Genomic DNA, 22,921 nt, shown 5'->3' on the forward strand with positions numbered 1-22,921 from the left:
AGTAAATCAAATACTGTTTTTTCTTTTGTGTAGGGCCCTTAAGCCGGGATGGCTCTTTTGGCCCATCACCTGTGAGTGGAGGAAATCCTTCCCCCACACAGATGGTTGAAGTTTCTGGTCGTCCCCTTTCTGCTCCTCGAAGGGAAGGCTCAAGAGGTGAATTTGGTAAGCAGTGAAGTTTCCTTTCTGTCATCAGTATCTCTCATGCTAAAATCCCAAGAATGCTAAGTTCTGGTCTGATTCTGGGGGTAGTGTATGTTCTGATACCGGCTTTATAATAAACATGTTGGGTTTTTTGTTTATTTTGTTTTTTTTAATAGAAATAGCTCGGGCATGTGTTGGTTAGGCTCTAGGGGGTTCTTGTTTCCCTTAAGGTGCAGTGGTAGATGGCCCCTCTGCTCCACGAAGGCCACCAGAGCTATCTGGAAGGATGTCTGTCCCTGGTAAGTTATGTGGCGTGCAGCCAACTGCAACTCACACGGTTGTTCTCTCACTTCAGAAGTGAAATTTGAAAAAACGTGTTCCTTTTGCCCAACGCATGGTAAGGCATGCAATTGTGGCTCTCTCTACAGATCTTGGGCCTGTGGTAGCATCCCTGATTGGTACTGCGCCAAGAACCTCCTCTCCTTCTGCAACAATGGATGGAGTGGTAAGCTGGAAAAAACTACTTCAGGAAGCATTTCTAATACATGATTTACTGTACTTCCTGCTTTTTTAACAGTATTATGTTCTGTCTTGTGTGTATCCTGTCACTATCCTTATTTGCTGACCAAAAAAAAAAAAAAAAAAAAAAAAGCAGCCCACTACTCTCAAAGAGTCTGAAGCCCCCTGTGTTGTAACTACTGATTCATCTTCACCTATTGAACCAGCTACAGTGAGTATTCACAGGCTGAAAATGGTGTTCCTCTGCTTTGGTGGAGAGGAGTAACAGGCTTGGTGTTCTGGACTGCAAGTAACAAAATGCTCTGCAAAACTAACCAACGGCTTATACCTCTTAACTCAAAAGGTCTCTTTAATGATGAATAATTGCTGTCTCATTTTCATGGACTGGAGCAAATTAGATCTTTCTTGTTAAGGACTGCAGACAAACACTTCACTTTGGAGTGACTACAAGAGTAATCCTAAGACGCTGTCTTACCTGTGGTATTTAAGCATTATTCCGTATGTAATATAAGAAGCCAGGCCCTTCACCTTTGGAGGGTTGCTGGCTGTTCTGGGAGCTCTGAGGCCCAAAGGGGTGGTCAAGGACACTTTAAAAGGGATGGAAATGCTCTTTAGATAAAATGTCCTCCCAGGAGGACTAAGTGTTCACTCCTAGGTAGTGTAAGCAACATTCTGTGCAAAGGGGCAGTGAAGGTGCAGTGACTTCTGTTTTCCACTTGGTTAACATATTTTTTCTTCCATCTCTTGGTGTTTGGGTGAGTGATCGTTGTGTTCAGCAGTGTCATTATTTCTCTGATGCAGTGAGTCATGCATTGAAGTATTAACCTAATCTTGCACAGGCTAGTATTAGTCCGAAAGGCCCACCTTCTTTCCCTGGGACACCTATCATGACCTCTTCAGTGATGGGACCTCCACCTCCACCACCTGTTCGATACGGACCTCCACCAGCATCTCTCCGTGGGCACTTTGGGCCTCGCCCTCTTCCTGGGCCCCTAGGTATAGTTCCATTCCCTTGTGCTGAAACTGATCTCCTACTCAGACGCCTACTGCAGAACTGAGAATCTGCTCTCTCTTAGCATACAGCTTTCCTTCCTGTTCTTCATGAGGGCTACCTGTCTTGCCCAGTAGGTCTGGACAAGTTGTGTGTGTTTTTTTCATTTTGTTTTGTTTTTAAAGCTTCCTTAGTTTCTAGATGTTTCTCCCTGTTAAGTCTAAACTGGAAAACAGCTGCCAAAAGGCACTAGAATATAATTCATGGCCTGCGGAGTCTGCATGTGATAGTGACCCACCCCAGAGATGCTTCAACAACTTACAAAATGAGGAACAAAGTGGGAGCTTAATATTTTTAGATTTGAGCAAAATTTCTTTTAACTCAATGTCTTCCTTTCCTTCTAGTTCGTGGTGCTCCCTTACCACCTCCAGCTGTACGAGACTTCTTACCTGGCCCACCCTTAGGAATGAGAGATCTGCCTCCTGGCCCACTACCACCTCCAGATCCAAGAGGATATGGACGGGGGCATCCTCCTTTTCGACCCCTAGGTCCTTATGGCCCAAGAGATTATCCTCCAGGCCCACGGCTATCCCCACCTGGCTCAAGAGACTATATGCCTTCTCCTAATAGAGACTTGACTCCATCAGGACCTAGAGACTACCCAGCAAGCCCTCCACCACCACCACCAGCAGGCTCGAAGGACTATACACAGCCTCCAGCGCAGAAACCCTAACTGCAGTGTGATCAGCAGCTCAGCAGAACGGACTCTAGCACACTTCCTGCAGTCAGGGCTTTAGAAGATGGTTCTTTGAAACAGTTTGTCTCATTTCAGTATATTTCAGCTTTTGCAGGATTAATTTTTATCGAATTGCTATAGACATCTTATGTGCATTTATGATCACCTTAAACTCATCCATCCTCTTGGGCTGCAAGAACGTTTTTGTGATGGACTTGAACCTACTCTAAACGTGCAATAGAAAGGAAGTACCTGTGTGGCTAGTTTTAATTAAATGTAGCCTATGTAACCAGTTGGTGAATGAACTGATTTCGTGAAAAATGTAAATCAAATCATTTCCTGTGGAAATAATTTTTAAGTAAAATGCTATCTTACCTGCCTTCTCCATCACATCATTAAGTTGCAGTTATTGTAGACCAGGGGTTTACATGAGGAGTCTAAGGACTTTTTTTTTTTTTTTTTTAAAAAAAAACAAAACAAGATGTCTGGTCAGAGATCAGAAGCACAAATGATACTGTACTCAAAGGAAAGTTATAATAAAAAGAAATTCCTTTTGCTAAGTGCTCAAGACTTTGTTCCAGTGCCATTTTTTTTATTCAGAAAGGACATTGCTTCAGTCGTGTAACCAAAGAATGCTAGAGCCAGGATCAAGTTTAAGAACTGAATCAAGGCTGAGTAGTTGCACAGGTTGTAAGATTAATGATTGTGTTAATTTTACTGACTCGCTTCATGGATGAAGACAGTGGGGGATGCAGACTTTGACTGAAAGGCAGTGTAGTGCTGGAAACTATGGACAGCCTGAGCTCCTGAAAGCCACAATCATGTGGTTAGATCAGAAATAGAGTTTAGGGCTCTATGATTCTAGAAATGAAGAAATTTAGTAGCCACTTTCTTCTGCTTTCAAAACTGGCTTCCTGCAGCATTCAGAAGAGAAGGGGCAGAAAGCAGCATATTAAGCAGGGTTTGAGAACTGAGTTTAAGTTTTTATGTTCAATAACAATTCAGCTTCCCTAGCCTTGACTGTGTTTTACAGCATTTTTCGCTTTATATTAAAAAAAAAAAATCCTCAAGCAGAGTGTTTTTAAGTAAGCCATATTAACAGATATTGCTTCAAATCAGTTTATGTACACAGAACACAGGATAACTTTAAAAATGCTGTATACCTGCAGATGTTCAAAGAAATCCCTGAAGGTAAAGTTAGCACTTTGTAGACATGTGTAATATTGTGCATAGCAGGCCAATTATGTAGACACTAAACGGTTTTAACAGTACTCTGTTAGGACATCAGGAATTGTCAGTCTGTCAGGAATTAAAAAAAAAAAAAAAAAAAAAAAACTAATGAAAGGCCATTATAGCTTTACTGCCAGAGTACAAGCAGCCATTAAACTTGTCATGTAGGTGTTACATTCTTACAGTACAAGTAGTAAGCTTTAGATTTAAGATGAAAGACAAGATAGAACATCACTGAAGCATAAAACAATACATGTAGGAGCTTGTGTTTTGTGGAGTAGTAGTCCTTTCAATGAAAGCCAGTTTGCAGAAAAAAAATGTGAAAGCTAGATAGAAGCAACTTTAAAAATGGTATTTCACACTCTACAAACATTAATTCACAATTAGTTAAATACAAAGCGCTACTTGTGTATTTAACAAAAAATACTTCAAAGTTTGACATCATATGACTGGAGTTAACACAAACATCTACAAGCTAGGGAAGAGTCACGGTAAGTAGCTGAAACAGTGGGTTTGTAATTCAAGTGAAAATGTTCAATTTGAATAGTGGCTAATTACATACACATTGAACATATGTACTTGAAAGTCAGATTCTGCTAGTTTAGCATCTTTTCTTCCCCAACGCAATGTTTTATGATGGTTGATGTCTCTTCCCTTGCCTACTGTAGTTAGCATTAACACAACTTCCAGCTGGAAGGAATCATCCACTGGGAGCAGCGGGAGGAGGGTGAGTGTACTGTTAGTGACAGGCAGAACACACACAACCTAGTTCAGTGCTTTTACCACATATTGAGTGACGCTAAAAAAAAAAAAAAAAAAAAAAAAAGAAACAGTAGGATGTCAGACCAGGGACAGAGCCACAGCATGTTCACTTGCTGAGCAAGACAAGATGTGCGTCACGCAAAAGCCTGGTGCTATAGACGTCTAGGTTAGAAAGAGGCCTGAACCAGCAAAGCACTGTTGGTAAATTAATACAGCTATTAACTCGGATTTATTTGCAACTGTAGAAGTTAAACTAATGTTTTGCTCCATCAGGATTTGTCCAGCCTTTTTACACAGTTTGAAGGGTAAAGTTGCTGAGTTTTTTGTTGTTGTTGTTGTTCAGTTTTTCAGAATGTATGTATCCTCCTTTTGTATGGTATCTGGTACACCCAAATCAGAGTATTTCCGTAACTCATGGGGATATTTTTTTTTTTAGAGCTTGGTATCCTGAGGTATCAGATACAATACCACTGGGGGGGGGGGGTCTTTCAAAGACCTGTAAACAGGAAAGTACAATTTTACTTCTGTAAATTTTTTTTCCAGCCATTAATGGAATTTGAGCAACTGTTGCTGGTTTTTGTCAAAAGAGTTAAATTTTCCTCACTTAATGCAATTATTTAAGTCCTTGGGTATGCCAGAACAGAGGTAAAGAGAGAAGATAAGGACATTCAGAAATTGCTTTTTATCCTAATCAATATGGTAAAACAAAAAGAATTCTGAACATCTCCTTATGAACAGACAAATAGGTCACAAGGAGAAGTAACATCCTTTTTCTTAAAGCATTCTGCAACATCCTAACATTACATGACAGAGAAGAGGAATTAGTAATACATCTTCATCTAGACTGTTTCAAAAAACCCCTAACATTTGACACTTTTGGGTGCTGGGTCTTTTGTTAGCATAGCAGAATATTTAGGCACTAGTTAGATACGCAGGAAGTATATCAAACCTTAAAGTACTGTATTAAATATCCACTCAAATATATGAAAGATTTGACTGGGTTCTACTTCTGTCCCTTTATTAGGTCAAAAAGTGAGTGAAATTGTGTTATAATAAGCCAATGTCCTGCAGCTCATTACACACTGAATCAATAATATAGAAAATAAAGGATAATCCTATCTACTTACATAGAAAGGTAATTTTAAAGTAAGTTTCCAGACTTGCACAAAATATGCAGAAAACTGCATATAATCAGTTTCCATAAAAAACAGCAGTTTCATGTAAAAGGTGGGTCAACCTGCTGGCCAGATCTACTTTATTAAAAAGCTCTGGAAAATTGACACTGTTGAACGCTAAGGGGCCAGTCCTGCTATCACCAAAACAGTAAAATCCGCCCCCCCTTAAGATGAGCATGAGGCCCCAAAAGAAGCCTCTCTTCTTCCTCCACCCATCTTTGCAAACTGTTCTGTGACAAGACATAGGAAGAAAGAATAACTCTACCTGGGAGTAACTGTGGTTTAAAGGTTTGCAATATATATTTTATCCAAAACTTGGCAAGAGTGGATCGGGCAAGTCTAAGAACTAAGATTTAGCTGTTAAAATCATAGTTCAGTCTTCTCATCTGCAGTCATCTCCTCCTCCTAGCCTGACCAAAGACGACCAGCTGACTCAAGCTCTTCTGAAGCAAGCTTATCTCCCAGCCTTGACCCAGCATCCTCCTCTCCCTCATTTTACATCACTTGCGATAGCTCAAGCTCCTTCCCGCCCACCTTGTCCTTTTCCCGGTTTTCTGCCATCCAGTCCTTTAGAGAGGACTCTGAAATGCAGATGAGAGGAACTACAATAGCACAGCAAGTGTAACCTGGTTAGTAGGCCTGCCGCATCTTTATTGCTACAGGTTTGGCAAAGGGGCAGTCTCCATCCTTCAGTGGAGTTTGAGGCAAAGGAGAATAATGGTTAAGGTAAAAAATTCTGAACAGCAAAATTAGGAAAAGCAGTCAACATTTTTCAGGGCTCTCAGAAAAACCTGTATCTGGAAGGTACGGAAAAAAACTTGCACTTGCATGGTAGGCTTGCCTCTGACCCTGTAGTAGTGCTGTGCAGTGTGTGATGGTCCCATTTGACTTCCTGGCATGAATATAGTCGTTTTCCTGCCCCTTGGAGGCTAAGGCTACTACACACAGCTACCATGACTTGCGGTTTAGTTCACAGAAGTCTCACAAACAGGGTCATTCCTTGTGCAATGTTTGATGGAGGTGAAGGTAGAGTGGTTTCTTGGTCAACAGTTGCAATTTCTTCCTTTTAAAGTCAGTGGGTTTTTTGTACCTGTAACCACAAGGAAGTTAAGTTAGTAGGTGCCAAAGACTATGTAGGAAAATGAAAGCATACCAGAAAGCTTTTCCTCTCCAAATCCTATTGCTGTAATCTTTCAAATACATCCATTAGGATTTACTGAAATGAACAATAATGAATAGATTTACACGAAGAAACTCCAAACAGTATTTTCTCTGGAATATTACTTTAGCAAAATAAAGATTTTAATTTTTAAATACATGTAATCTTTCTGTAAGGAGAATTCTGGATATAATACTCTGGATCCTAGGAAATATCGTACCAGTTAATTCAGTACATCAGAAGTACTGCAGCCAACGGCAACATTAGTTAAATACTTAAAGATGCTCTGAATTGCAAGTTCCCTCTCTTCCTCAAACAGAACCCAAAACCTTCCTTAATACACCTTCACCCACACAGTTACATTCATAAAAATTCAATTTTAAAATCAATACTGAACACTTCAAATAGTATTTTCTTTATAGAAGTTCTGTACTAGAAGTTCATGAGAGTTCAATATTTTCTTATATAACCGATCTGATGCTCAAGCTAAGGTCAAAATGAGACTTCCACACAGAATTTGTTAACTTCATTCAGTTACAGACACCAGCATTTCATTTGGAAATAGTCTAGTTTTGAGAAAGGTCTCCAGCCATTTTACTTGTCTAAAAGCATTTTATCTTCCATTCTTATTAAAAGTAAATTTTTTTTTTATGGAAATCAATTCAATGAGTCCGTAAAACCTTCCTCGATGCAACAAGCAACACACTGTAACTGAAGCCTAGTTCACTTCCTCTGTAGCACCTGCCTTGGCATCTATAACCACAAGTCACTTACAGTTCTATAACAATTGCCCCAGGTTTAATTTCATCCATCTCCATGAAAGCAAAGCACTTGGTGCTAGTAAACCTCTTCTTAGGCTTGTAGTGTTTGAATTCAAAGAAAATAGCTGCACCTGGAGTGGAAGTAGTTTATTAGAAAGTTAGCAATTATGGGCAACAATTATCAAAAAACTTATCTGCCATTAAGGTGCTCTGCATACAACAGAGGGAATTATCTCCAATGATTTCATAACTTACTTGAAAGACACACCATGTTCTTACACTGCTCATCACACTCACGTGAGCTTGCATTCCCAGCTCAGTTACTCATATATAGGCAAAAGTTTGTCCAATGATTTGAGAAGGCCACAAAGCAGCTGAATACCTAACAGAGCAGACTGCTGCATTTTTATCTGCTTTCATTCCTCTTTTGCCTGCAAGTCATCACAATGACCAATACAGGATGTAAAGGTCTATTTTTATCCACATCTGGATTTTGAGCCCTACAGCAGCAGCTCATGCACACCTGTTTATTAGATCAGGAGCAGCCTAGTGTCTACACTCTGAAAGCTTCTGGGCCCCATTTGCAATATCTGACACTACATACCTTTAGTTAGTTTTTCAACATGTTTCTGGATCTCAATGTCCACATTAAAATGGACATACGTGTCCTCTTTCCTCAGAGCCACAGGAGTATCTTGCACAGGAGTCAGATCTATCCCATTCAAATCTGCAGGAAAGAAATACCATGAGAATGGCAGAAGCTTCCTAGACATTTAAGTCCTCTTTTCTTTATGAGATTTACGAATAATTTCTAAAACATCCAATGGAAATCTAATGCCCATCTGGATTTTTCTCTAACCTTAAAAAGGGGCAATCATACTCTACAGTCAATCTGATCTTTTGAGTGCAAAGAGAAAGCAGATGACGTTTGGACACTGTTTAAGAAGAAAATTTGGAACTATCCGTCTTTTTATTTCAAGAGGTCATTCCTTGCTGCTGTCAGCAAAGGATTCCATTCCCTCTGCAAGCAGGACTTGAGCACAGCTTCAGGATTGCCACTGAACAGGCAGAACGGCACCGCGCAGCTCCCCTCCGCGCAGGATCTGCTCAAGCAGCAGTCATCGCAGCCCCCCTCGCTTCGCAGCCTAGGCACAGCGTGCGTTACTCCCTTGGCTCTTCACAAGTCGAGAGAGGGACGAGGGCCATTGCGTTGGGTTCCCGCTGTCGGCATCGACTGCGGGTTGTGCCGCTCAGGCACAAGCCAGAACACACAATACTGTTTCTCACTAAATTTCTGCTGTTCACATCAGCACGTTTGTGCACTTTTGTCCTTTTACTCTCCTTCTCGCTCATTAGTGTTTCCTCTCCCTCAGGTGGAGCAAAGTTGCTAATGTTGCAGTCAAGATTACAAGTATGTAACAGCCACAGTGTGCCTGGGGCGCAGGCTCCGGCTGGGGCCTGGAAGCGCCCCTGGACACACTTCTCTCAGGCAGCAGGCCAGGGTCACCAGCGATGCATTTGCAGGATGCAGAAAGCCTCACTCTAAGCCAATAGTAGAGCAGACCTCATATAAGACGGCTGAAAAAGAGACTACTAAGCATCTTGAGGCTTCTTTTAACATAATAAAATGACTTTTCAGAGTTACTTTTTCTCACCAAAAATATCGAGAAATAAAGTATAAAATCACTATTAACAAAATAGACGATAGCCTCCCGTACACTTTTTGTTTCTACTGTCTACACTATCACTTGGCAGCCCTTGCTTTTAAAAGCCTGCAACTGAAGTACCACCTGTTAATAGCAACACTTGCTGAGAAAGCAAGCCTAGCAAAGTACAGTCTCCCTTGGCTCCAGAAAGGAAATGAAAGCTATCTCTGAAGACAAGCAACGGCTTAAACAATACATAATTGTTAATAAAGACAAGCACTTCAGTGGATAGGAACACTGAATATTTGCTTTACAATTTCTGATAAGTCCCAGGATTCAATGTTAGAACCCTGTTAGCACTGTTATTCCTCTGCTAGCCAAGAGAAATTCAACAGGAAAGAATTAACTCTGATTAAACCCACATCCGTCCGGCTAGCCCTGCCACTAAAGTTCCCTGTCCCTCAGCTTTCTAGCTTACTGGGGCAAATAAAGATCCAGAAGTGATTAACAAAATGGAGCCTGAAGAATAGTACATAATCTAAAAATAACACTGCAAACCTACAGCAACATGATAAACAAATAAATACAGCATTTTTCCCAGACTGGAAACAAGTAGGGCAAGCGTATCAGCTGGGGAAGGCGAGAGTCATGTCTCAGCCTTCCACCCTGACCAGGTGAACAGCTTTCAGAGTAAAGCAGAAGGTTTGACTGTTCAAAAATCATCACAGGAAGCAGGATTAGATAAAGCCTTCTGTCTACCTATTTGTCAGGCAACATTTGAAGCATCACTGGGACTCAAGTGACATTAGATTCTGTGTCCCCCACCTCTGCCAAAGAACTTGTCTGGTGGAGGAAGCAGCCCAATTACAACATCTAACAAACCTTTTATCCCTACATTTACTCTTTAATAGCACATCTACAGAGGATATGTACAAGGTCATCATCAAAACTAAACTAAACATAATTAGAGGATCTGGGCTCAACTACATATTTTTAATCAGGTAACCAAAAAATGATATACCTCAGAAAATTGTAAATATAAGCATGAATCAAGCAGGGCAGGTTAAGAGTAAGCAATCCTGTCTACAGCAGCTTCCTGCTAAGAAATGGGGAAGGAGAAAGAGGCAGATACTCCCAGCAGAAAGCCTCAGAACACCAAAAATCTGACTTTAATCCTGACTTTATAATGGAGCCGGGGGCAGGGGGGTTGTTGTCTCCAGAAAGCCCAGAAACCAACAGGTACCAGAGAGTACAAGCAGTCCAAAGGGACCTGCTCTCCAGAGCTAGCTGAAGAACATGGGACAGAGGCTTACAGTCTGTCAAATCGCTGATACTCGGCTCCCAGCCTGGGGAAAACACCTCAGGGTGCAAAGACAAGCGTCGCTCCTGCGGTGAGCAGGGAGGAGATTCACCTCCTAGTATCTCTCAAATATAGAATTTTCCTATCCTTGATTAAAATAAAAGCCGTAAGTCCACAACAGAAGATAAAAGCATCAAAAAGATGCAACAAATACTTTTCCCTGTAGGTTTAAAATCAATCAGTTTTCAGAAAACACATTTTCTCCACACCAGATACGAGCAGGCAGGAACAGAAATCGTTACCCTTTACACTGACTGTGATGTAAGGATCAATGCACTGCCCAGCATCTTTCAGACCAATTTTCTCTATGTTGATGGTGAGTAATGTCATCCCGGGTTCAGATGGCAATCTGGGTAATAAAGTACCTGGAATGAGTAAAACATACCATTAACCCTTTACGTAATCTTACAGCAAAGGCCTTGCTTATTCCACCTGCTATTTATCATCTTTCATGGAAGATGCTGTTCTCCAGAGAGGCTTCAAAACCCAAGGATTCATGCCCTGATAGTACATAGCACTATGAGAAAGTTTGTGTGCACAGATACACAACATCATTTGACATACTTCAAAGCCCCCACCAAGAACTCCCAGGACTGCCTCAAGTTAAATAAATCCATAGAAAACTGTAACGCCCTAAGAACAGTGTGGAACTTTGTTTAAAGTGTTTTTTCCTGCTCTCATGCAAAATAATAATGCAAAATTTATATTGTTTTTAAGAATTAAAATGTGGGAGGTTGGATTCAAGCTGCAGCTGCAGGAAGTTCAGATGTTTAATCAGGAGTACCGATCCCACTACATAAGACTTGGCCTCATGTTGAGCATTTAGACTGGAAGAATAAGGAGGAAAATGGCATTGCTGCAAATCCCACTGGAGAAAGGGAAACCAGAAGAGAGATTCTTAGTTATCTAAATTCCATTAGTAAGGACTTAAAGGAAGTGGAGGAAACAGTTTTTGCATCTCTTCTGCTTTAAGGAAGGAGTTACTAGCTCTGTATGAAGAAACTTTAACATCAGGTATCTTTGTGGTCACAGGCTGATGTCAATGTAGGTGAATCCTTACAGTACACTAAGGAAGACAGTGCAGTTGGCAAGACAAGTTTCATATAAGGTTTTGATTTTCTAATAAAAAAAAAATGCTATCCCAAGGCTTTGAGATCTAAACAAAATAATAGTTTCCTTTGGCAAGTCCAATAAGGTTTTCCTTCATCCTTCTTTTCCCTTGATATTCTTGAAGGGCTGGAGAACTCAGTATTTTTTGCCGTATTAGCAGGACTGGCTTTGAAAGAGGGGACCATATATTCTGCTCTCAGAACTAAAGCCATAGCTTCAGCATGATTTCATGAGCACACCCATACTCAGTCCCCCTCTTGGGATCATCAGCAAGGCTTGAATCACATCTATTATACAGCACATTTTAGTACTTCCTGTCTTAGCTACTACTCATGACCTTCTGGTACCACATCTGTGGACACTTCAGAACATATCATGGCAGAATTTGACCCACCCTTCCAGAGTAACAGGATGGACTTCTGATGATAAAGTGAGAAATGGTAAAATAAAGTTACAAGAGAACATCTATTTCTGCCCCCAAGCATACACACAACTGCTTCATCCTGCAATATCTCTTGAACAGACGTTCAAAGTCAGGGTTCTTATTTCAACCTTATGGAAGGCAGAAGGAAGTCTCTTTTCTCTTTGGCACAAAATTTTTGTCTGCCACTTTTCAGTGATCTTCAAAGAGCAGCATGCCCAGTCAAGAGTCATAATCAGCTGTAACTTCCAGTTTTCCTGTCCATCATTCAAAGGGACCAAGTGACAGGATATTTGACACCTAAAATAACCTCAAAGATGCATCAGACTTTTGCCTTTTATCATATATTTAAAAAATAGCTTAAGAAAAATTCTACTGCAAAATGCTTTTCAGAAATTGTGGAGTTGCAATGAACAGAAAAGTCAAGCTCACTTTCAGTGGGTGAGAGAACAGTAGGACAGATGGTGTCCAACGAAACACAGTTTCTTTGCCACTTCAACTGGAGGAACAGCCAAGCTAGCATTGCAATATAGCAGCTCTACACCTGTTTCACATGAGCCACAACCACCTGGCAGGTCTTTTGCTGAAGCCTCTGTAGTCATTTCACATTGGAGACATCAACTGACAGTAACATCTCTGAGGTACGTTAGTAGGGCTGGCCATCGTGATGCCAGTCTGCCACGATAGCTTGGGCCCATTAGCATTTAGCAGGCATGACAAGAATGAGAAGTCTTGTTCTGGGTTCACAAATGGAAATAGCTCACAGAAGAATCTGCTGCCAGCACAGCACTGGAACAAAGGAGTAGATACCCAGGAGACTTTCACAGCCAGGGGCAGCACGCCATTGGATCAGCTCATCTCCTTATAGGACTGAAGTCTTAAGTACATGAGTACATTTAGTATAAGACATCCCATCAAATATGCAATCCATTAAAGAAAAGCTAGCTATGCCTAACTCTGGCAACACTGCAAGTCAGCATGTCTTTATCAGCACAGTAAGACTTCTAGAGCACTATATAAGGTACATCACCAAATACGACCTTCCCTTTTTCTGCCACAGAAGGCAAATACAGATCAACAAATAGATGCTCAGTTCTTCAACTGTTACCAGAGGTTGTATTTTGAGGGCTGAAATTAAGAGCTAAATGAAGGATGTCATAGCTACATGAACATGATCAAAGAAATTATAGTATGTATTAAAAGGTTATCATACCTTCATTGGCTCCTGGGTTAGATGAATGGTGCAATGTGATAACGATGAAGCCATGCATGTAGAAGACAAGACCGTGGTCAGTTAGACAATACAGTTACGGATTATGGATTAAAGCCATATAGAAGCAAAGAGTGCACAAAGTTCTATCAATTCAATATGGAAAGTCTACTTAGACTTATAAAGCTCAGCTTAGAAGGCTGCAAACTGTTTTCGTTTAAGTTTCATCATCCAGAGAAAGCAGCAATCCAATACTGAATTAGCTGAGAAAACTGCACAAAAATTTACATTCAACAGGGAAATAAGGTCTGTGTTATCGAAGTAGTACAAAATCAACTCAGGGGTTTAGATTAATATAGCTATGGGAAAGTTTATCTTAATGAAAAAAATCAGAAAAGACAGATATGCAAATCATGAAGTAGGTTACAATATAAAACATCAGTAAGCTTAGGAATTACTATCACCTCCTCTTAAAGCATGGAATTATCATGAGAAGCAATTCTGTAAGAAAATATATGTCCCAAGCTACTTTTTTTTTTTTTTTTTTTTTTTCCTGATTTGGATATCCTACCTCTTAGAAAAGGATTTAACTATAAACTGAACCTGTCTACTGTCAGCTCTCATTCTTTCTTAAGCACATACAAGGCCCCTAACCATGTCCATTATATCCATATAGCTTCAATGAGTTGCACAGAGGTTAACTGTTGGCACTGTGGTAAATGGTCACAATATTATTGATTCACCACCATTCCAGTGAACTACTTAAGATCTCTCACTTTTTCCACACCTTAAACCTTATCTAACCAGTGTGCTGAAAGGTAAAGAAAAAAAGCAGCCAGAAATATGTATTTCTCTCTTCCTCAAACTTGTCATCCACCTAGCTACCTAGAGATGACAGCATCAAAGAGCAGAGGTAGCATTTAATGCTAAATTCCACTCAGAAAAATCTAGAATTGTGCACATTAATACAATTAGAGATACACGTACTCAGAGGAAGCCAAAATGAAATTTCCAACAGATGGAAAGTTCTGTCAGGACAGACAGAATGCATCTTCACATATGGATTTATCATGATGGATTACAAAGGTAAGGATAGTAGAATGTCAATAATGAAATATCACAATGTATTTATTATAGCCTATTCATGAGCTTACTGTAAGCAGTGTAGGCCCCGCATGTCTGCGTCAGTATAGCCTACAGGGACAATATTCAGTGGCACCCACTGGCTCAATTCTAAGGACAAGGTCATGTTTTCCTCAGGTATGAGTAATGCCACACCCCAGCTCTTTGGATCATATTTCCAGTACTAGGTTCCCTACTTGTTATCGCTTTTCAGAACTCAGAGCATGCCAGCACGCTCTAAAACTAGATTTTTTTTTTCTGCAAAGAAACTAGACCAGCAACCAAAAGACCTTCCATTGGAAAGTACTGCTCTGTTACCTAATAAATTGTCAAAAGTTGAAGATACAAGATCTTCTCCAGAATCAGCAGGTACAACCATAGCTACAAATGCTTTCATGTGGACAAGGACTTGAGCTAGCAAAGTCAGTGCTACTCATCTTTATCCTTCCTCAGCAGGGCTTTAATCCAAGCTGTTGTCTCACCAGATGATGCAAAAAAAAGCTAACCAGCAACAACTTATCACATTCCTAGCAGGAGGCAAAGCTATTTACAGGAGCAAACATTGCCATAGTTCACATCTGAATGCCTTTGCAACACCTCATATAATACAGTTAAGAAAATGCATGGAATGAAAATACTAAATTTGAAAAAGGAATAAAGACAGATTACTTGAGGTAGATGGTACCATCTCATACATTATCTATTTTACAATTAAAAAAAATCATTTTTGAGGGAAAAAAACACTGGCCACCTTCATGGTTCTCCTATATGCCATTACAGTTTACATTAGCCTGTTGCTCCTCATCCAAACTTTTCAAATCACAGTTAGAGAAAGCAGCTTCTCAGAGACAGAACTTACATATGTTACTGGTGCCCCTACCTGGAACTCTAGCAGGAAAAGAGTCTGGAGACCCTGCTCCAGCTCCTCCTTCCTCATCATCCTCCTCAAATTCCAAGTGTTCCTCTTCTCCAGGTGCTAAAATCTTCCTGTAAAACATGAAAAAGAAAAATGAGACTACAGATACTGAGGTTAGTCTAGCTTTCAACTCCCAAGTCAGTATCTTAATGTAGAGATGAAGCAACATACTTTAATGTCATCTCATGCTTCTGATCAGCTACTTGTTGTACCTCTGGACCCTGACAGAGGTTGTAAAGAGCTCAGCCCACACAAGGAGAGCAAAGAGTATACAAACAAAAAAGATGCAATTTCAGAGACACCTATGGGCCTACCAACTACCAAGAGCAAAGGCTTAATTTTTAGCAGTATATAGATAACCAGAATTCAAAAGTTCTTTCTTAAACTGCATTTACCCAAAGCAATTCAGCATGTGTGTAGCTCTAGAAATTCTCCTGTCTCAGATATACACAAGTTCCCAGACCATACTCCCTTTCAGACACTTGTCTGTACATGCAGTGATGCAGTCCTCTCTCTTACCTGAGTGGGACAGGCTGAACATCAAAGGGGAACTCTTTATTATAAGTGAGGATATTCTTTAAGACTGTAGAGAGAGGAAAAAAAGAAAATTGCTAAGAATCCATATCCATAAATCATGATTAATTTAATCACTTTGCATAGCTACGTGCACTTCACAGAAAACATCAGATCATGACAAGAAAAAGTCTGCCTCTCCATGTTTTAAACATCTATACAGTCCTGGTCAGAGCCATATCACTGTAGCATTGAGACTGGCTAACTTAAACTCCAGTATATAATCACTACCACATTTACACAGCCAGGGAAGATAAATACAGCAATAACTAAAAACATCACGAGGAGAGACTACAGGCCCCTGGGGTAATGGTAGGGATCTCTGGTAGTTATTCAAAGGAGGGTGGTGCTGTTACTGGCATCAGCTCCAAACAGACTGAAGGCTCCAAAACTGACACACGCAAGCACACACATAGGCTGCACATCCAAACAGCAACTGTAGAAGTCCAGGCATGCTGGGAACACATAACTTAGTTGAGATTTCCTACTTCTTCATTCATGTGTGCAGATATCTGGGCAGATCAGAAACATTCAGAAGGGATGGAGTAGAGTATCTGAGCATTAAGGTCCACAGAAACCAGCTATACTCTCCAGCATTCACTGTAATTGCACAGCCTTGCCTTTTGTATAGGAAATTTAATCAAGTTTTAGTTATCATACATTTAACTTGTATTCCCCAAAGCATTAACTAGTAAAGGTAATATCCCTAAAAACACAAAAAGAAAATAATCATGCAAACCAGAGGTGCTGAAAGTGGAAATTTCAAAGTGCTACACAAAGGCCGTAGAAAATGCATATATCGATTTAAAAACCTAGATAACCATTTGCATGCTGATACCAATTTGCATGTCAGGGATCAGTTTAGAACTAGGTTAGTTTCAAGCCAAATGACCGCCCAATATTCAGTCGTTAATGACTTCCAAAAGGGTCACATGCCTACTTTCTCTTCAGCAGTATTGCTCTAGTCATGATGGTTAAAGGACCTAAAGACATAAGAGGGAAAGCTTGCAGGGGAGGCAATCTCCTGGCAGGTAGCGAGTATCTGAGACCAGCCAGGAGGGAGCAGGGAGTGGGAAAAGCCAAGTCCTTTCACTGAGTCTCACTCTGCATAAGCAGGTTTTGGAAATCTCCCCTTATGCCTTCCAGATGATAACAAAAACATTTTTAAACAGCATGGAAATTACACAAACACTCCTAAGTATGAAAAAAGCCAGTTACATTTGAGCAGTCACTGCTAGGCCCCTCAGTCTCCGTAGGTGGCAGTGCAGCCAGTTTCTGGACCACCATGCGAGAGGTCAGGTAGCTGCTTAGTTCAGTTCTGAGCGGACCCAGCACAGAGCTGCCGGCTGCGCTCGGCCAGAGACGCGACGGACAGAACCGACGGCCTGCGGGAAAACGCCAAACCTGTCTCCCCCCTCCAGGGACTCGGGCCCTGCGGGACCATCAGTGGAGGTCTGCGCACGCCGGTGAGGAACCACAACCACCTCCCAAAAGGGAAGCAGTTGACGGACAGCAGCCGACAACTCGTGAGCACAGATGAGGTTCAGGAAAAGAAGGGGATTTTTATCCCTCTCAGAAATCCCCTAGCCTTGGTCGGCTCCATCATGCCGGAGAAGGAAAGCAAAGCTACTCCAACGAGAAAAGTCTCGGGAAAGGAAACCCTCTCGCAGAGCGCAGACCGAAGCGGCAGCACAAGCCACGGCAGTGCTCCTCCGGCCGCCGGGGCGCCGGCACGGCCCCCGGCCTCCCCTCTCCCCCTCTCCCCCAGGACCATCCTGCGCAGGAGCCTTCCAGCAATCCACCCCAGCCAGCGCTAGAGGGCCCAAAACATACCGCGGACAGGAGCGCCACGGCGAGCCCGCCGACGGCCTCGGCGTCCGAAACTCAGCGCTGCGGCTACGCGCTGTTCAGCCTCCAACAGAGAACAATTTTGCAAAGCCCTGTACCGGGATTTATTAAACATGCCCCTTCAAACACGTGTAATCAGGGACAAGTACTGTATCTGCCGCCTTCAGCCTGAGGAAATACTTACTCTAAGCCGCTAAGGATGAAGCTAACCAATGCAAAAGACTTTTGCAAATGCAAAAGGGGGAAAGAAAACTCGCTTTCACCTACCATCACAGACTAGAATTTTGGTTATTTAAAACAAAATAATCAGATACAGGAAAAACACTAGGTTATAATGTCCAGGTTATAAGACTCTGCCTTGAAGCTCTGCTTAAGACGCCCAAATTACGAGCTACCTTTTTGTTTCATTTTGTTTGGTTTTAGCACACACCTCCTCTCAGGGAAAGGGTGCTTCCCCTCGGATAACGCTGCTGCTGATCCACGCAGAGGCCCCAGGTCGCTAACTCGGATTTCAGAATTAAAAGGCAGATTCCCAGGAACACGTCCTGTATCTATGTTGGTTTGTCAAGAGAAGTCTTTTTTAAAGGCTCTTCAGCAGGCTTATACGCAGAAGCGACCTTTTCGAGAGTGACATTCCTGTTGTGATGTTGGGCAACATCACACTGTTCTTATCAGTAGATTTGTTATTTTCTTGAAAGGTGTCAAATGAGAATATCAGCCCGAGCAGTAAGACCAGTAAGCCCCCATTTGGTAAAGACCACTGTCCGTTCAGTTTTTTTTGTGACAGCCAACAAGATATAATGTAATGCATATCATTTTAAATAGATGATACACAAATCAATTCAGATATCAAGTTCTCCAGTACAACCAAGTACCTGCTTCTCTTGTAATACATACACACTAAGAGCTTCCGAACTAGTCACTCAGTTAGTAACTAAGTAAGTGTGTTAGCTAGAACTATCACACTTACGAACACAGACACCGACAACGGTTTACAGCAATCATAAAATTACTCTTTAAGCAGGGGCCACTGCAGGAGGGACAGTCCGATCCTCGCTGCGAACGCGTGCTCCCAACTGCACTGCTGCCCAGCAGTAACTCTCACGCAGGCCACCAAACTGGCCTGGCAAAAAAAACATTGATTTTCAGCTAGAACACTGCCTGATCCACTTCATCCCATTTACACACGAAAGCCAGTACTGGTATGTGCGATATCACAGCCCACCTATTTTTAATGTGTATTAACACTGGTGTAAGCTTTCACAAGAAAAGGATTTGCAAGATCTAGTGTGCTAGTAATGATTTCACACAGTGTACTTCCAAAAGAACTACTTGTATGGACCTTTCTGTAGCATTATTCCAGCATGAAGGATTCAGTGACAAATCCTAAAACCAAACAAAACTAGCCAACTGTTTTCCTTCACATGCAGTATGGAATGAGAGCTCAGTAAGTAGAAAAACTCTTTGAGCTTTACAACACAGAAAAAAAAAAAAGGGATAAATCTAAGCGTACTGGTTGTTATAACAACACCAAAATCAAATTTCCCAGCCATTTTGAAAAATTAAAACAACCCATATTATGTGAATAGCTGTTTTCTTTTCCCTAATAGATTGACTTGGCATAACAGAGGAATCATTATTCGCATTTGCCAATCCAGAGTTTTTAGCCTATTTTGTTAGGATGTAAAAGGAAATCAACAAAATGCTAAATTAAAATACTTCCTAATATATTTTATGAAATGGCTGGTGCTGGCCTGATTAAGATTTAACCTATTCAACAAGGTATTTTTTAAAACCACGAAACAAAGGTGCAGTTAGAGAGAAACAAGCCAATGCACTATCAGAGCAACCCAAGTCACAACTGCAGCATTCAATCGTTGTTGTAGAAGCACCCATTCTACCCATTCCCCTCCAAGGAAAATAACTCAGTGTTTTTAAAGACTGATGACCACACACACTGTCCCTCAGTTTTAACACAATTGCTTGTTGTATGAAGAGTGGGATAAGTGTGGTTCATACTGCTGAGCAGTTTTTTTAACAGCTAAAAATCAATTCTATGAGGAAAGGCAAGATAAGGAACAGGATCGTGATAGTGTAAATTAAAACCTCACCTTTTAAAAGAAAAGAGCTTCAAGGAAGGCATTAAGTCTTTTAGGCAGAATGCAAATTTTGATTAAACCCTTCAATATCCATTTCCTTTGGTCTGTAGAATAGTTTGACCAATTAAAATGTGATTCTTCTCCCTCTCCCCTCACATAGTCCCTCACAGGCCATTTACATAGCAGAGTCTAAAATTCATGGTCAGTAACTAATTACAACATTTTAAATACTTTGTAAACAAAGAGCAGGAGTACCTAGCTTTCTGGTATGAAATAATTCCAAATCAAAGGAGGCAGATTCCAGATACACAATATGCAGCACAAAAAAGAAATAAACAATTTTAACAAACAATTAAATCCTTTCCTGAGTTTATGGTCTTCATAGACACTGCACTCTTATTATGTACCTTCACTTTCCATTTTGGGGGATCAATTTAAATGCATTTGGACTTTGTATTTTGGTAGAACTACTAGGAACCTCAATTCCATGCCCTGCCTCGCCATAAGCTTCCTATATGATCTTGTGCCAGTTACATAGAAAAAGGGAGTGCAAAGAAGCTATCCATGAAGTGGGTATAGCAACACTTTCCTATCCATAATGTTTATTCTAAATATTCCCCTAAATGGTACAATTGTGACAGAAGCAAAATAGAACCAGCTTTTTCCAGCATGAAGGAAGCTCTTCAACACTTCTTGTTCCCCAAGAATAAAAGAAATATTAGCATTATGGATAATATTGTTTAGATACGGTGTGAGATCACAAGGATACTTTGAAAATAAAGCAGTCAATGTTACCAGAAGGAAAACGTAGCAGATAAATGTAGTTCCTACAAGAAAGTTATTTCTGAATTGATGGACCAAAAACTGATCCAGGATCAGCTGGGGAAAAAAAGAATCCTCCAAGGACTGACTCATCCTTGGCCTGACTCTAACTTCGTTAGTCTAGTAGCATTACTGTGGTAGGTGACAGGTGACTGGCTACAATAAGCACACATTAAATATTTTTAAAAGAAAAACATATTTGATGTTGCAAGTAGGAAGACCACAAAGTATTGAAATTCTGTTCAAATAGTAATATGGAGGTAAAGGGTCAAACTTCATAGATTATATTTGACTATATACTGCAGTACTGATAGCTTAAATTATTATTCTCTGCAAAATTAGCATCCAAAGAATTAATGAAGTTAGAGAAAAAAATAATAGATTATCCAAAACATTAGGACTACTATACTTCAAAGTTATCCCTATTATATTCCTTAATGCATGTCTAGTTTTGTCTATGTGGTAGCAGATATTTGGAAGAACCACCTAAAAACAGTATTACTGGCCAACCACATTGTGGTCAGTCAGTATTCATGCTACTGTCAGATTTTCCACTGCAATGACAAACATTATGCACTTAAAATACAAAGATACTACTTACTTGGTTCCAACTTCTTCAGATCCTCAAGCTTAAATTCATCCTGCGACTGCGTGGACTAGGACATTACAAAGAAAGAGTCAGAATTTGGTATGCACTTCTCCCCCAGCCCCCAGACAAAGCTACTATATCTCATAATAAGCATGTAAGGCACGTCCTTAGTTCAAGTACACCAAGCTACTTCAAAGCTATGTCATCAAAAAAACCCAAACAAAAACTCCCCAGCAGAGACTAGGTTCACAGATGAGGCAGAAAGCATGCTACTACTCATGCATTGACAACACATTTATCTAGAATTCCAAGCTTTAACACAGGATAAATATTTTTAAAGTAACTAGTTAATCCTTTGCACTCACTACACATGGGAACATTAAGATAGAGGAACTTGTTTTAATTCTTCCCCAATCAAACGATTCTGAAGTAAGATAAGCTCCAAAAGTAGTTCAAGAAATACTTACAACACTGAAACAGCAGCAGAAATTATCATACTCAGGACAAGTTTGACAAAAAACAGCTGACCTAAGAGGTTGCGGCACATGAAAGAGGGACTCCCATCTCCGCCTTCTCCAACCCTGACCATGCAGTTTCCGTATCTGGCTAGGGCACTGATCTGTTTCTCTCAGTAAGCCTATTCGACTTATTATCTCTACAGAAAATTTATTAACTTTTTCTTCTGAATTAGTTCACTGCTAGTTTGGAGAGCTGAACTTGCCTATCCTGAGATGATGAGTGGCGGAGACAGTACAATAAAAATGGTGCAAATAAGGGGATTGGCACTGGATATGCTCTTTTTGGCAGAGGGTTACCTATTGTCTAATTGCATCCTCAGCATCTTTTAGGAATATCTATTGTTTTCAACACTTCTTTAAAGCCTGGCAGTTCTCTTAATCTTGCCTAGGTGTCAACAAAGGATCAAAGGTGACTATAAGACAGTGCATATATGCATACTGTTAGAAGAGCAGTAAAAGATGACCATACTCATTAACTCTGCTAAGAAACCATAATAAAACTGCAGCATGTAAAATGCTTCTCAAAGTGAGACGGATGAGAAGTTCTAGTACCTCACAGAAGATTATAAAATCCTTGAGTTACTGCTGAGGGAGGAGTGACTCGCTTGGCATAAACCTCAACTGGGGAAAGGGTGAGTCAGGAAAAGCCAGTGTCACCAAAAAACAAACACGATTTTTCTTATTCTCCTCAAAAGGTCAGGGGGGCTTCCATTTCATCTTACTTAAAAAACAAAATGAAACAAAAAACCTAAACTCTCAAAAGACAAAAAGAAAAAACCTAAACAAAAAATCCGTGAACCAGGTTATAAAACCCTGAAAGAAACTACAAGATGGAATCAAATCAAGGAAGGCTGTTCTTATGAGACAGGGCCTCTTCCGTTCAGCAGCTAAAGATGTTTCTACATCATCTACTGTTGTGCTGAGAAGCACCTGACTTATTAAACTGTCTCATAGTGAAGAGTCTGCCCTCATAACAAAACTACCCTGACTCAGAACAAACAAACTGTTCAAAGACCCCAGGTCAGATCAAGATAGAAAGATAGGTAGAGCTAATTAAATAACTCTTTGAATGCTGCACAGCATCTAAACTAATCAGCTCCTACCTCATTAGTCCAGCTCCAGCCTGCTGCTTAAATTTTCACTCTCCCTCAGCCTCACGAACAATTGAAAGCAGCACAATGGAGCTGCTGTACCTTGAACAGCAACACAA

The 22,921-nt window shown here is 40.7% G+C and overlaps 2 protein-coding genes across 6 annotated transcripts in view; one reads left to right on the forward strand and one right to left on the reverse strand.

Annotated features, from left to right (window-relative positions):
* The window catches only part of MIA3 (MIA SH3 domain ER export factor 3), a 27,451-nt gene extending 24,493 nt beyond the window's left edge, over positions 1-2,958 (forward strand). The window contains exons 24-29 of one of the 4 annotated variants that reach the window (XM_062571560.1): positions 34-165; positions 375-443; positions 573-649; positions 797-874; positions 1,503-1,659; positions 2,059-2,958. In XM_062571560.1, the coding sequence (XP_062427544.1) occupies positions 34-165; positions 375-443; positions 573-649; positions 797-874; positions 1,503-1,659; positions 2,059-2,387 (842 nt within the window). In that variant the 3' untranslated portion in view covers positions 2,388-2,958. Of the gene's footprint in view, positions 1-33; positions 166-374; positions 444-572; positions 650-796; positions 875-1,502; positions 1,660-2,058 lie in introns of those variants that run through there. The other 3 variants (XM_062571561.1, XM_062571563.1, XR_009957840.1) reach the window with 3 other exon arrangements.
* The window catches only part of AIDA (axin interactor, dorsalization associated), a 30,773-nt gene continuing 10,806 nt past the window's right edge, over positions 2,955-22,921 (reverse strand). The window contains exons 4-11 of one of the 2 annotated variants that reach the window (XM_062571564.1): positions 21,206-21,260; positions 15,782-15,845; positions 15,227-15,333; positions 13,228-13,239; positions 10,726-10,848; positions 8,082-8,204; positions 7,491-7,608; positions 2,955-6,647 (exon numbers count right to left, since the gene is read on the reverse strand). In XM_062571564.1, coding sequence (XP_062427548.1) covers positions 6,551-6,647; positions 7,491-7,608; positions 8,082-8,204; positions 10,726-10,848; positions 13,228-13,239; positions 15,227-15,333; positions 15,782-15,845; positions 21,206-21,260 — 699 coding nt within the window. In that variant the 3' untranslated portion in view covers positions 2,955-6,550. The remainder of the gene's footprint in view (positions 6,648-7,490; positions 7,609-8,081; positions 8,205-10,725; positions 10,849-13,227; positions 13,240-15,226; positions 15,334-15,781; positions 15,846-21,205; positions 21,261-22,921) is intronic. The other variant, XM_062571565.1, reaches the window with a different exon arrangement.

The sequence above is a fragment of the Rhea pennata genome, chromosome 3, assembly GCF_028389875.1.
Source record: "Rhea pennata isolate bPtePen1 chromosome 3, bPtePen1.pri, whole genome shotgun sequence".
Classification (NCBI taxonomy): domain Eukaryota; kingdom Metazoa; phylum Chordata; class Aves; order Rheiformes; family Rheidae; genus Rhea; species Rhea pennata.